At 51.5% G+C, this 13,209-nt stretch overlaps 7 protein-coding genes across 7 annotated transcripts; 5 read left to right on the top strand and 2 right to left on the bottom strand.

Annotated features, from left to right (window-relative positions):
- Positions 1-100: 100 nt before the first annotated feature.
- Positions 101-952, bottom strand: RHO25_011175 (uncharacterized protein; the record flags this gene model as incomplete). Its single annotated transcript, XM_023601964.1, has 1 exon — positions 101-952. The coding sequence occupies one exon, from the start codon at positions 950-952 to the stop codon at positions 101-103; it is 852 nt and encodes a 283-aa protein (XP_023451161.1).
- Positions 953-2,976: 2,024 nt separating this feature from the next.
- Positions 2,977-4,702, top strand: RHO25_011174 (uncharacterized protein; the record flags this gene model as incomplete). Its single annotated transcript, XM_065603377.1, has 5 exons — positions 2,977-3,160; positions 3,467-3,688; positions 3,740-3,866; positions 3,914-4,229; positions 4,280-4,702. The coding sequence occupies 5 exons, from the start codon at positions 2,977-2,979 to the stop codon at positions 4,700-4,702; spliced, it is 1,272 nt and encodes a 423-aa protein (XP_065459449.1).
- Positions 4,703-4,747: 45 nt separating this feature from the next.
- On the bottom strand, positions 4,748-6,060 carry RHO25_011173 (uncharacterized protein; the record flags this gene model as incomplete). Its single annotated transcript, XM_023601965.1, has 2 exons — positions 4,748-5,192; positions 5,246-6,060. 2 exons carry the CDS (start codon positions 6,058-6,060, stop codon positions 4,748-4,750), a joined length of 1,260 nt encoding a protein of 419 aa, XP_023451003.1.
- A 505-nt stretch (positions 6,061-6,565) lies between these two features.
- RHO25_011172 (uncharacterized protein) lies at positions 6,566-7,660 on the top strand (the record flags this gene model as incomplete). The annotated part of the gene is made up of 3 exons (XM_023601966.1): positions 6,566-6,590; positions 6,641-7,509; positions 7,580-7,660. The coding sequence occupies 3 exons, from the start codon at positions 6,566-6,568 to the stop codon at positions 7,658-7,660; spliced, it is 975 nt and encodes a 324-aa protein (XP_023450884.1).
- A 678-nt stretch (positions 7,661-8,338) lies between these two features.
- RHO25_011171 (uncharacterized protein) lies at positions 8,339-9,056 on the top strand (the record flags this gene model as incomplete). Its single annotated transcript, XM_023601967.1, has 2 exons — positions 8,339-8,506; positions 8,562-9,056. The coding sequence occupies 2 exons, from the start codon at positions 8,339-8,341 to the stop codon at positions 9,054-9,056; spliced, it is 663 nt and encodes a 220-aa protein (XP_023450977.1).
- Positions 9,057-10,002: 946 nt separating this feature from the next.
- Positions 10,003-10,734, top strand: RHO25_011170 (uncharacterized protein; the record flags this gene model as incomplete). Its single annotated transcript, XM_023601968.1, has 2 exons — positions 10,003-10,098; positions 10,150-10,734. 2 exons carry the CDS (start codon positions 10,003-10,005, stop codon positions 10,732-10,734), a joined length of 681 nt encoding a protein of 226 aa, XP_023450991.1.
- Positions 10,735-11,620: 886 nt separating this feature from the next.
- RHO25_011169 (uncharacterized protein) lies at positions 11,621-12,331 on the top strand (the record flags this gene model as incomplete). The annotated part of the gene is made up of 2 exons (XM_065603376.1): positions 11,621-11,788; positions 11,837-12,331. The coding sequence occupies 2 exons, from the start codon at positions 11,621-11,623 to the stop codon at positions 12,329-12,331; spliced, it is 663 nt and encodes a 220-aa protein (XP_065459448.1).
- Between the last annotated feature and the right edge of the window lie 878 nt (positions 12,332-13,209).

The raw sequence follows: 13,209 nt of genomic DNA, 5'->3' as shown, positions 1-13,209 counted from the left end.
GCGCGGTCACGCATAGCAGGATCGTCTCATAGATTCTGATACTACTGCTGAACCTCTTACGGGTCGGGTCGTATGAAGAGCAGTAGTGCCTGTGAAAGTTTCACCCGGGTGAACTGATCTGCTGCTTGACGCGATCAAGTGCAGGCGAAGTCGGCGTTGGTGCAGACCGAGAGGGCATCCAGACCGTACCCTGAGGCGTGACATTCCTCCCAACATCCGGCAATAGCGGCGCATTCGGGAACTCAATCCTGTTGAATGCCAGCTCAGCCTTTTCGTCCGAGTACCGCACATCGCTTGCTTGGGATGGTGATTCCGGCGCCGCAATGCCAAAGGGCATACTCATGCCTTTTGTGAAGATCCTCTCCGACACGTGCTTGATCCATCGCACCCAGCGCCAGTGTTTGTTATTGCGAAAGTATTGCTCGGCGATGTAGAGGAGGAAGAAGCAAGACATGTCGCCTGTTGCGCCATGCCCAGTCTCGACAAAGAATGGGACCAGGCGGCAGAAGCTGAGGACGTAGAAGAGGAGTTCCCTTTCGGTGACAGCGTGCTTTTCGTCTGGTCGCCAGCCAGGGATTAATCGCTGTCGCATGTCGTGCAGAGATCTGATCGTTTGCCGAAGCATGTACATGCGTAGCCAATGCGAGCTGTGGATATAGGCAACTTCAAAGCCCGGGAAACGAAAGGCGCGTGTCATTGTCCGGTCTGTGACAAGATCAGAGAATGGATGGAAGTGTTCGATCTCGACTAGTGCAATCCACGACTTGTCGTCTCGGGCCTCTCTCGCGTGCAAGGCCATTAGATTGCGTCGCGTCTGCATCTGCATTTCATTACAGTCGAATAAAAGATCGTCCAAGTCATTCGATGAACCTGCATGGTTCAAGTCGAGGCGATCGTGGCGTTCGAGCAGAGCCGGTAGACGGAGTCCAAGATGATTGGACTGGCTGTTCATGATGGGATGCAGGCCCGCGAGCATCGATAATTCGTTGTATTCCGCGTTGATGACTTACCCAGGACGCGCCTTGGACACGAAACTCGGTGTAGAATTCACAAGAGGATAGCATACAGGTCGTGGCCATTACTGTGTCATCGTGCACGCTCTCCGGCTTGGATAGCGCGACTCGCAGACTCGCCAGGGACTTTGTGTAAGCTTCAATGGCTTTCTGAATGAGGCTCTTGTCGTGGTGTATCGACCCGATCTGGACCAGTGCTAGAGCATCCAGCGCGTGTGGTAGACATGGCCTACACTTTTGCAGAGAAAACATTAAGTGGGTGAGGAGATTCTTGTTGGATGACCACACGCCTTGGCCATGGGAAGACACGTCCCGCGGGACATAGTAGCGGAGGAAGGTCTCGTACAGGCGGACACGAATTGCGGCTGGCGAATGCAACGATAAGGTGGGATTGTTGTGAGCCAAGGGATTGGCTGTCACGGGCGGTGTTTGGCGTACGTTTGGCGGCTGCGTTCCTGCGTCAAAGGAGGCCCACGTGAAAGTCAGCTTTTCGGGAGTTGTCGATCCTGGAAAAGAGGCCTTGCTTGGTCTTCTCAGCTCCTCCGGGTCGGCCTGGAGGCGCAGGACGGTCTGATCCGTCTGGTCGTGGAACTCGATGTCGCCTTTGCGTGCGACCTTGTAGCCCGGACACGCCACCCCATGAATCAGGCACTTCCGACAACCGGGACGTTCTTCCGAGCATCGGATCTTGCGCTGTCTGCACTTGAGGCAGCCCGTACTCCTCCGCGGCATGCCTTGGCTTGGCCTGCTCCCTGCCACTGCTCATGTCGGTAGTTGCGTAGAGACGACGTCCGCCACTGAATGGCGCGGATCGCCGCTCTCGCTTACTCACGCGAAGCTCCATCGCGACTCCACTTGGTTCCGAATCTCAGAGCGGCCATAGCCGGTTTTGGGAAACCCGACATCGTGAGTCTTCCACGTGCTCTGCTGGGTGGTTGTTGGTGGTGCTCGAGAGGCTAGAGATGTATCAATGGCACTTTCGATTGTAGAACAGTGCATCGGCCAGAAAGATGTTACTACCGCAGGACGGAAGGTACAAGTTCCGCAGCAATCTCAAGGCACCCATAAAGCGCTCAGCGGTGCTCAAGCTCCTGTTCGACCACACGCGACCCGGTGAGAAGCGAGAAGTCTTGCGATACATTCAAGCTTGGGCGGTATCGAGCGCCGCCAGATGTAACGTTTCTTATCATGAACCGTGAGACCTAGTGTCCTAGCGAGCAGTCTTTCAGTGTTGAAAGTACCAGCCAGGATGTCAACGCCTTCACGATCAACACATCGTGCCCTCCGCGCGTGCCTGAATTGTCGGCAAGCGTCTTCTTTGGCCAGTGCGAGACTTCCCTAACACCGTGTAGGCGGAAGAAGATCCGATGTCCACGAGAGGAGCCAGAGTGCTCTACCGTGCGTGCGCTTGGGACAGCACTGCCAATACTCTTCTCAGGCTCGTGTGGACCCACTCGCCAATAGCCGTCCAGTTGATACTAATACAATGTAGCGACAGACTCGACCGCCAACGCGTGATCGCCTTGAGCGTCTGGGGCAGCTTGAGAATAGCCTGAAGCTTCTTGCGCAGGAAATCGAGTATGCTGCTTCCAGGAAGCGCTGCTTTTCATGCAGCTCACCATTCACAGATCTTTGAGAGAGACGGACTCCGAGGGCAACGCGTTGTCCGCGACACATACAATATTAGAGACGCCATGTCCAATACTGGCTCCGCACATCCGTGCGGGCGCAAACGACATCCAGCCTCGACACAACGACAGCATCGAATCTACGTGAGCTTGCTGAGATCTCCGCACCAGTTGACAGCTGTTACGAGGAAGAATCTGACTTGCACAGCTTATCAAACTCATGTCTTGAGCTTTATCGAGATCGATTCACCGGCCAGCCGTTGCCGTTGTTCTCGCGCCCCGAAAGCAAGACATGGCACACTGCCAAAAGGCCGCCGGACATAGTCTGCTTTCCGATGCTAGCTTTGCTCTCCCGCACAGCCGACCGCCACAAGTTCCAGGACAATGCAGCACGAAACGATCATTCCCTTGGGTACGCCGAGCGAGCTTGGCAACTATTGGTAGAGGCATATGCTGCCGGAAACTTCGATGGGTCGTACCTCCAAGGCCTGTGTGTAATGGTCCAGTACGATATGGCAGGTATGACTTTGAGAATATCCTTCTTCATACTGCACGGTTATATTGATGAATGTCCGACAGTCGGAAATACCGCCAGAGCCCAGCGGCAAATTGCTTTAGGACTCCGCATAGCAGAGAGACTGCCTCTGCGCTATTGGAACTCTGGAAATTCTGATCCGGCAGCCGCCCATGCGAGTGCTGAGATCAGTCGTTGGGAGATCGTCTGGTCGTTACTTCTGCTCGATCAGATGTGTTGTGGAGATGGCACTGCGCCCTGTGCCGCTCCTATCGCTTCTTTCACTGCCTGTCTACTGACCTCGCCCACAGAATTATCGGGTGACCGGGATATCTACAGCTTGGACTCCTACTCCCTCGATGCGAGAGGGAACAAACTTGCGGGCATAGCTTCAGTTAATCTTGACCTGATGTGCCTGGCTGGAGAAATCTTCCGCAGTCTGGACAGCGATTTCAGCACAGGTGATAAGCCATTCTGGATGGGCAGCTCGGCGCGAGGAGCCCTCTCGTCCAGACTCCTTGAGGTGGAGACCAGTGCGTGCATTCTGAACGGATGCTACAAATCCGTCAAACTAATTGATGTAGAATCTGCTCACCATAGCTACACGAGCACCGGTCCAGTCACCCGCGTGCTTCAAGAGCCCCATCTCAAACCATACTTTCGAGAGCGCACGATTTACCACCTACTCGATTCCGCCTGCTATTGCTACTTGTCAGCCTTGCCTCCCCTCCTACAGAAGCTGGCTGACAGACGCATAGGAACCATGAATTTGTCATTTTCATGCAGGCTCGACACGTGCAAACTCGTCTTCCACTGACGTTCCTACAGCAATCTTATCACACGGCGAGGCTGTATGCCGATTGGATCTTCAGATTAGTCATGGAGATGCAAGAGGCTGGCCTTCAGCTATACGAGCCTTTCACGGGATATCTTGTTGCTATTGGTGCCTCTATTCATCTTGAACATGCCTCGAACGAGAGTACAACAACTACGATCTCCTCCAAGGAGAAGTTCGATAAGTGTCTCGGATTCGTCGAAAGACTAGCAGAAATGTGGCCTAACATGGAAAAGCTGGTGAATCTTGATTCCATCGTGTGGTTTTTCTGTTTGCTAAATTCAAGTAGGTCCAAATACTGAAGAAGCTGAGAATCCGTTTTCGATCCGTTCGAACACTTCGATATGTCGATGGACAATATGACGGCGCCCAGCCAAAATGTGGCTTTCGAGAAGTTTCTCTTCCGGAAGAAGACATCCAGCTGATGAAGGTTCTCCTCGACTATGCCGCAACCTCGAAGTATAATGATCATGCGGACTGTCAGGCGGACACGACGCATGCGGAAGACTATCGACGGGCTTCATCAGGGCCTGAGACGGGCAATTTTGGTTTAACGGATACCAGTGCGAGCTACACTGCTGAGTCCCTCACTCAAGGCGTACCCAGTGATGCCATGTCCGGGACACAGTGGGACTCTACAAACGCTTGGAGTCTCTTCGGCGTGCCCTGGTCAGAGTATTATCCCCTTGATCCTACGCCTGGACCTTGGTAGCCCAACGACTGGAACATACATATCAGTGTGCTGGCTATAGTTGATTCAATACAGCAGACTATCCTCGAATGGGAATTCTGACAGCAATTCTGTCCCAGTATCTGTCACGACAATCTGCTGCTCAAGTTTGACACCCTCAGCCCCGCCCTCTTCCCCAATATAGCTCTCGACACAGAGTACCATACCTGGCTCGATTACGCCATCATATCCTGCATCTTGAAAGTCTCCTAGATGGTAGATGTACGGATACTCGCCAGACATACCACAACCGTGTGCTGACAGGTAATACCTGTTGGCATAATACTTTCGAGGAATGTCCCAGGCCTGGTCAGCATACTCCCGAAACGTCATTCCTGGCTTGATGATACTGATGTTGTGCTGGACTTGCTCGTGTGCTACTTGGTACAACTCTTTCTGCGCCGGGCTGGGTGCATCCGGACCGGTGTGGAACGTACGAGAGAAGTCAGAGAAGTATCCATGACAACCAATCCTGCACCAAGCGGTCAGCATACAGCCGGGCGCTATCATCTACACGCTACTCACACATCGGTGTCCAGCGCCACGAGTTGATTGCGTCCAATCGTGAAACTGGATGACTCCTGAAACCATGGATTTGTTCTCGGACCTGCGCTGAGCAGGCGCGTCTCGCAATAGTCGCCATTCTGCGCAATAATGGATTGATGCAACACGGACCACAGTTCGTTCTCAGTCATGCCAGGTCGTATGGCGTCTCGAACCTTGCCTACTGCAATTTCTGTTGCTCGCAGCGAAGCAATGACACACTTCAGCTCTTCTTTCGACTTGACCGCACGCGCCATCTCGATGGGTGCCTGTGCATCAACGACGCGGAACCCGAGGTCTTTCAACGCAATCGCAACATTAGCATTCAGGCGCTCAAGACCAAGTGTGGCGCCTTCTCCAACAAGCTCCTTCACCAAATTACCCATCTCTTCAGCCCAAGATCGTTCTCGCTCGGCAATATTCGGACCCGCAGCAACGAAACTTGCAGTCTTCGCCACTCGAACCTCGTCTACTGTCTCGTAACCTTTTCCGAGGTGTTCACAGCCCGTGAATTCGAAAAGAACAGAACGGTCTGCTGTGAGAAGGAGATAGCGAGAAGGTGCATTCCGCATGCTGAAGATTTGCATATTCCGAGTTCCGGTGGCGTAGCGGATGTTCACTGGATCGGAGAGAATTACAGCATCAACGCCGTGTTGCTTCATTTGTGTCCTTACTCGATTGAGTCGATAGAGGCGTACCGCTTTCAAATCAATGCCGGCACTTTCTGGTGCTCTGTCTAGCAATTCGATGTCGGAGAGGTCGTCACGTTCGTTCGACCAGTCTAGGTATGCAGGCATGGTGGTATGAAGGAGCCGCGGATGAAGCGACTTGAACCGAGAATTGGCACGAAGATTCCGTCTCGAGGATGAAACCTCAAATGGAGTATCTGGTGTCATGATCAAACGTAGGACGCGCTACAACGAGGCCGCTCACATGATCGGGCTGTCCGATCACATGACCGTTCCATTACGGCATTCTATCTGCAGGATCAGTGCAGTTCAACACTTGTCTGCTATCCTCGGTCGATGCAAGCTCTTGATGTGGATCGCCAAAGTTCGGAGCCTATGAAAGCTGGGCCTGTGATTTGCTGCGCTCCTTCACAGCGTATCGAAGCTGTTGACGGACGGCAAAGTACCTTTGCCTGAGAGTCCGCCCCAATCCGTCTTGGCATTCCTTCACTCCCTTCGTATCTGAACGTCGATTAGATACATATATGAGCTTGTGGCAGTGACTGTGGCCTACATCTCACTACCTTTCACTCGACTCATTTATGGTAAGCACAGACTTGGGCTTTCCAGCATCATGGTCCAATCCATTGGCGTCATTGGTTCGTGTCTTCCATCGAGCAGACGATTTACTGAGCCTAAAATGAAGCAGGACTTGGTGTCATCGGGCACGGCATCGCCAGTAATCTTCGCAAGAAACTACCACGAGACACTGCTTTCCACATGTTCGACGTCAACAAAGCCGTCTGCGATCGATTCGTCCAAGAATACACCCAATATGGCAGCGTCAACATCTGTCGATCAGTGAAAGACCTTGCGAGCCAAAGCGAAATTGTCATCTCAAGTCTCCCATCTACCAAAATCGTTCGAGACGTTTACCTCAAGGGCGACGGCGTACTTGCAGCAACTCCATCGCCAAACAGACTTCTCATCGAATGCAGCACCATCGACATCGACGACACAATCGAAATCGGCAACAAAATCATGCAAGCCGGACTCGGCACTTTCGTCGACGCCACAGTATCAGGCGGAGCCTGGGACGCGCGAGAAGGCCAACTAGCCTTCATGGTCGGCCACCCAACAAGCGTCGACAAAACCGGCCACCAAATCCACTCCATCCTATCCCTCGTCGGCGTCCCCTCAAAAATCCGCTTCTGCGGCAAATTGGGCATGGGCCAAGTCGCCAAAATCGCTCACAATTACGTTTGTATCGTGAAGCTTTTGACTGCTACAGAAGGTATGGCGTTGGGAATTAGATACGGAATTGACAAGAAAGTTCTATGGCAGTGTATGACAGACGGCGCGGCAAATTCTTGGGTTATGGGGCTTGAGCAGCCTGTGCTGGGGATTGTGGATGATGCGCCTTCGAGTCGGAATTTTGAGAGGGCTTTTGCGGTGAGGTTGGGGTTGAAGGATTTGGGGATTGCGATGAGGGCGGCGGAGAAGGTGGGATTGGAGCCTAGTGTTGGGAATGTGGCGTTTGAGGCTTTTAGGAGGGTGGATGAGGATGAGAGGACGAGGGTGAGTCTTGTTTTTGATGTGAAGAGTTTGAGTAGGGGATTTGTATTTTACTGACGGGTTTTGCGGGTAGGATCTTGATCATAGCTCGATTTGGTTGCATGTTACTGGTATGCTGGATGAGTGGTTCAAGGAACATAAAGCTAAGCTCTAGGAGTCGAGCGGACTAAAAGCGTGGACGCTCACGAGTTACAAGTATCAAATCTGATGTTCCGCTGATTGTAAATATCGTATGCTTTTGCGTGGATCGTTGAGCTTTCTGTATCTTGGTACGACCGTTGATATGCCTTTTCCCGAAGTCTGGTAGAAAATTCTTAGCTGGTTTAGTGAGATCGACAAAGCCGCTGACGTTTTGATACAAGACATGGCTGCGAAGCAGTCACACACTGCATGGTGCCTTGTATCTTGCAGCGTTAATTCGGTCGAGGCAGTATGGCAGAGCGATGAAGAGGGCGAATGGCACACATCGATACATCCGCCGGCGTCCTTGAACGAACGGCTGGTATCGTTCATCCGAAAGCCGTGCAGAACGGTTCACAGCAACACGGCTCCTCCTATACGTTACCGTTCCGCCACATTTTCCTGAAACGGAAAGCGCTGGATTTTGCGATCAAAAGTACGTTGATATCTCAACCGGGCAACACAAGTGACATGGTGGATTGACAGTTGGACAATCAGTGCAGTCATGTCGCAAAGCAGTCTGACCGATCATAGAGCACCATAAAAGGGAGACGTATCGCCTCTCTTGCTATCGGCCATCGACCTCTTCTCTCCCGTCCTTTTGCCTCATCATACCAGAGACACCATATTACACCTCGACGATTTTCACACCATGCACTTCATAAAATCGATGGTCTTGGCTTCACTAGCCGCAGCAACGAGTGCACAAGTGACAGCTTCTAAGATCACACAAGGCCTCAGCGACATCAATGCCAAGTCGTCAGAAGCTGCTACCATCGCCGATAACGTTTCGCCAACAAATGTCTTTAGCGAAGCACCAGTACGGACGAATGCTTTTCTCACATTAAGCACATGGTTGCTAATTGCGTACGCAGAAACTGGTCAACAGCATGAAAGAGCTTATCGATCTTGAGACCACTCAAGTCGCTGCTCTTCAAAACAGGAAACGCGCCCTCAAGATCCGTCAGACCGTGCCCGACGTCCCGGAAGAGTGCTTGAATCTCCCTGAGCCAGAGCTCCAAGAATGCATCGATGACTTGGTGCCCAGCTCCTCGTCCACAACTCTGCAAGCACGTCAAGCATCTTCTGCGTTCTCAACTGCCGACCAACAAGAAGTGTGCGAAGCTTTTGACGTCTATGCTGCGGATTCGACCAAGATGCTGGAGAGTTTGAATGCGCAGGCAAAGTTCCTTCGTCAAAGCACGCCTTTTGCGCCGCCCATTGCGGCCGCTCTACGATTGATTGAGAATAGCTCGGATGCTTTGGCGTTTAGTATCGTCGAAAGGATTCCAGATTGTGCAGAAGGCGTCAAGGCCAGCCAGGATAAATATGCGAGATTTTTGAAGACGGTGCTTGCGGCCTATGAGTAAACAGAATACTCCTGGCTTATGTCCGCTCGGAGGCACAGCGGCTTGAGAATGTTAGAGGGTCAAGCTCACCACAACTTCGCAGAGCAAGGCTGCGGTAGTGCCGCCGCATAGAGAAGGTCATTGCATGTTCATTACTTTGATTACTAGGGAAGCGATCTCAACGTAGCAAAGTTTTAATGCTTCGTACTTGCAAATGGGGATGGAGTAAGAATGAAGCGCAGGGGTCGCCGTTGCTCGATTGAGCAGTCATCCAGGAAGAGCTACAGGCTAATATGGTACCATGTAATGCACAATGCGTTGAGATAGATCTGCCTATGGTTGTCGCATCTAACGCGTAAATCCACTGACTTCGAACGATATTGAACTTCCTCTTCCCTCATTCTCTGCGGTAGTCATATGTCTGTCGACAACAGACAGAGGTCTGCGGACGGGAGACTTGACGCTCGTGAAGTCATTGACTTGATCAACATCTGTAGGTATCAGCCAACAGGCTGAATCCACACAACCTGGCTTCCATGGCGCAGCCGTTCCACATTTCCTATGGATAATACGCAACGATTGCTCATCGAGTGAGATCAGCGCAATTATTAGCATCTCCCTCTCCGAAACGGTGCAGCATGGTTCATCTGCAACCGTGATCGCCAATCTGTCCTGCGATTGCTTGCATGTATCTGGGACCGGACATACCTGTGCGACCCATAGGACGTCTCAATCGTCAACGACAACGCTTCGGGCACTGTGTTGAGCTCTCTCTCCCTGTTGGTTAGTGGCAAGGACTCGATATATGGTACTCTCTTTTCACGCTGTATTCCGACCACCGCCAATCTCTCACTCTGTTAAGCCTAACTGAAAGACCGTCATTTCTTGCATCACGTACTTCACTAGAGCTATTGTCTTGGCTTCGCTGGTCGCAGCAACAACTGCTCAACTGACGGCCTCGGAAGTCATGGAAGAGCTCGCCGACATTACGAAAAACTCCACCGAAGTCACTACCGTCGCAAATGGTATCAGGGGGCCAGCAGAGGCCTTTGCGAACGCGTTGGTATGTCCCATCGGTGATGACTTTTTTGTGCGACAATTGACCTTGATACAGACACTTCGCGACGGCCTCAAGGGCGTTCTCAGTCTTACCGAAAAGAGTGCTCAGGACGTCTCGTCAAGAAAGCGCTCGCTGAGCACCCGCCAGGAAATCCCAAAAGAGTGCGAGGGTCTCATCGATCTGGAGCTCCAGGAGTGCCTTGAAGGAGTACTCTCAAGCTCTGGGACTACGGCTCCTATCCGTCGAGCAGACATTCCAATAGAATGCGAAGGCCTTGTTGATCTCGAGTTACAAGAGTGCATCGACAACTTGGTGCCCAGCTCTGCAGGTACACCACCTATACGCCGGCAAGTACCAACCTTTTCGACCGAGGAGCAGCAAGATGTCTGCGACGCTTTCGACTATTATGTCACGGTCACACAAGCATTGATGACTAGTGTGACCAGCAAGAAGCAACTTCTCTCGCAGACGCCTCATTTTGGAACGATTGGGGACCTACTCCGTGGACTTGAAGACGCGGCTGACGTACTTGCTTTTGGCCTCATTGAACATGTGCCAACTTGCTCGGCCGATGCAACTGCTGATCGAAAGAAGTTGGGCAAGACTCTTGGTGCAGCGGCCAAGGCCTTTCATAGCTAGGGAACATGCTTGACAGGATTGTTAGGCAGTGTAACAAGTCGGTATGTGGTAGCAGAAGGAGTGTGATTGATTCTAGAAGCTTTGCTCATCGAGGGAGAAGGAGGGGTCGACTTAGAGAAAAAACGTGGAAGTACATTAGGAGATTGGGTTGTGGGAATCATCTGAGGAGCGAGACATGAGTTTAGCATAATGACCTCGTACACGATTTTAAGTCTGCCTTGCCGACTGTCCCAAGTCTTCTCATCGTAATCAAAGCTGGAAGACGACATGCATCACTCCTGGGTCAACAATGCATCAGTGACTGCGTGGGTCCGGGCAATTCCGCAATGATGTGCCAAAAACATCGCGAAGCCACTGCTGGGGCATCTATGCTTTTCTCACCGATCGACAACGATCAGTAACGTATGAGTTGGGTGAGTGCCAGCCATTGACCGAGCCGGCTAGCCAGCGTTTTCGGCACCGTTGAAAAGGGTTCCGCCGAGGAAGATCAGCACAACCGTCAACGTTTCATGCCAAAACACTCAAGCGTGTCGCGTAATGAACGATCGTGTCGCCTATGTAACGTTGGTAGCTGCAGAGACAAGAGTGATCGCTCGAAGGCTATACGTTATGTATGCACGCTAGTCATTTACTTAGTTGATCTATGGTACTAGTGATCAGCATTGCCCGCAAACAGGAAAGCGTACCATTCTTGGCCCTGCAGACATACGTTCAAGCAGCAGCACGACCGCCGTCATCAATACGTAGATTCTTTTGGAAATCTCGGATCGTTGAGCAGAGCTATGCTACGGTCTCGACAGGCAACAGGACAGTACAAAGCCTGCATGTTCAGGTAAAGAGTCCTAGCTACCACTTTCATCAATCCAATACTTCCTACAACGTCAATATGCACTTCCTCCGATCAGTCATCGTAGTATCCCTCGCCGCAGTGGCGAATGCCCAATTGACCGGCCAACAAATCGCAGAAGAAATCCTTGAAGTGACCCATGAGATCCAGAAGGTCAATTACATTGCTGAGAGACTTAACCATGAAAGTGAATACAATGAGAAGGAGGTTTGTAGCCCAGTTGTTGATGTGAAGCTCCGCTGACATGATAGTCAGAGACTTCTGAATGGCATCGAGAAGGTAGCCTCCTACACCAGGGCAGGTGCCCGAGAAATCCAACGAACGGACCGTTCAGTCAAGACTCGTCAAACGATGGAAGCAGACTTGCCACAGTGTGAAGACGCTGTCGATGTCGACAAGTGTCATGAGGATATCATTACACATACACCACCGCCAGCTGCTCTCAAGACTCGTCAGACGTCTTACACTCTGTCAGATGAAGAGTTAGGGGACATCTGCAAGACCTTTGCAGGTTACACCACCATCCAACAAGATCTGCTAGAGACCATGGTCGAGAAGAGGTCGATTATGGATGCGTCGCAGCTGAGAGATGAGGCCTCCAAGTGGCTGCGTGATCTGAGACGCGCTTCGAACGCCCTCACTGCTGTTGTCGTTCCACATCTGACGACTTGCTCTGAAAATGCTGTGAAGAAGAAAGACGGATTGGTGCAAAGTTTCAAGCTGGCTGTGGAGGCATATGATTCGGCGTGAGCTTCTCGACAGCGTCGGCCATATTGAACGACGAACAAGCAGGGCTGGGAGACCTGAAAGTGGTACAATGATGTGATCTGGAGCTGAACGTGGCTAGCTAGCTACATTCATTGTGTCGCTCGGAGCAGCCTTTCAGTAGGGATGACCCAACAGATACGAATTGATCTAGAGAGTATCTGTCGGTCTTTGATCGACTGTATTGTTCCGATCGAAGATAATCATAAGTGCAGCCAGTCCATTCGATGTCTGGGCAATGACATGCAATGATACGAAAGACGGATGAACTCTAGGGAATTTTGAGATGATATTCGTGTTCCGGTTGGCGATTCCGTTATCAGGTTTCTCAACGATGTATCGTTTGCCATCTGCAAATGCAACACGAAGGTATGCTCAGCCAAGTGCAGGATGTCAAAGCAACTTCGAACTGCCAGCAAGTCGCATGCTGAAGGCTCGTATCTATATCGAAATCGACGACGCCGCTGACGTTCTGCTGCAGGTCTTAGCAGTAGCCGGTAAAAAGCAAATTTCTTCTCGGCACAGTAACCACCTGTGTCTCCAATATGTGTCATTGAGAGACGGTCCCACCATAACATCACTCTTGATTCTATCTGCCAGCCCATAGCCTCTCCATAGCTGTTGTCTATACGCGATTGTGTGACCGCGTTAAAAGAACTAGCGTTCGACCTCAAACTTCCAAATCTGTAGCAATGAGTGATCCACAACTCACAGCTACAGAGTTCGTAGGTGGGATAGAATCAATTACCGACCAGATCAAAGCTGCCCGCGATACAGCTAAGCAGATCAACACGGCAAGCCCAGAGAATTAAAAAGATGTGAGTATCTGCGTCACTGCTGCGACACTCCGCCCATATAGACGG

This window comes from Cercospora beticola, chromosome 7 (assembly GCF_033473495.1).
Source record: "Cercospora beticola chromosome 7, complete sequence".
Classification (NCBI taxonomy): Eukaryota; Fungi; Ascomycota; class Dothideomycetes; order Mycosphaerellales; family Mycosphaerellaceae; genus Cercospora; species Cercospora beticola.
This window is presented reverse-complemented; position numbering and strand designations above follow the sequence as displayed.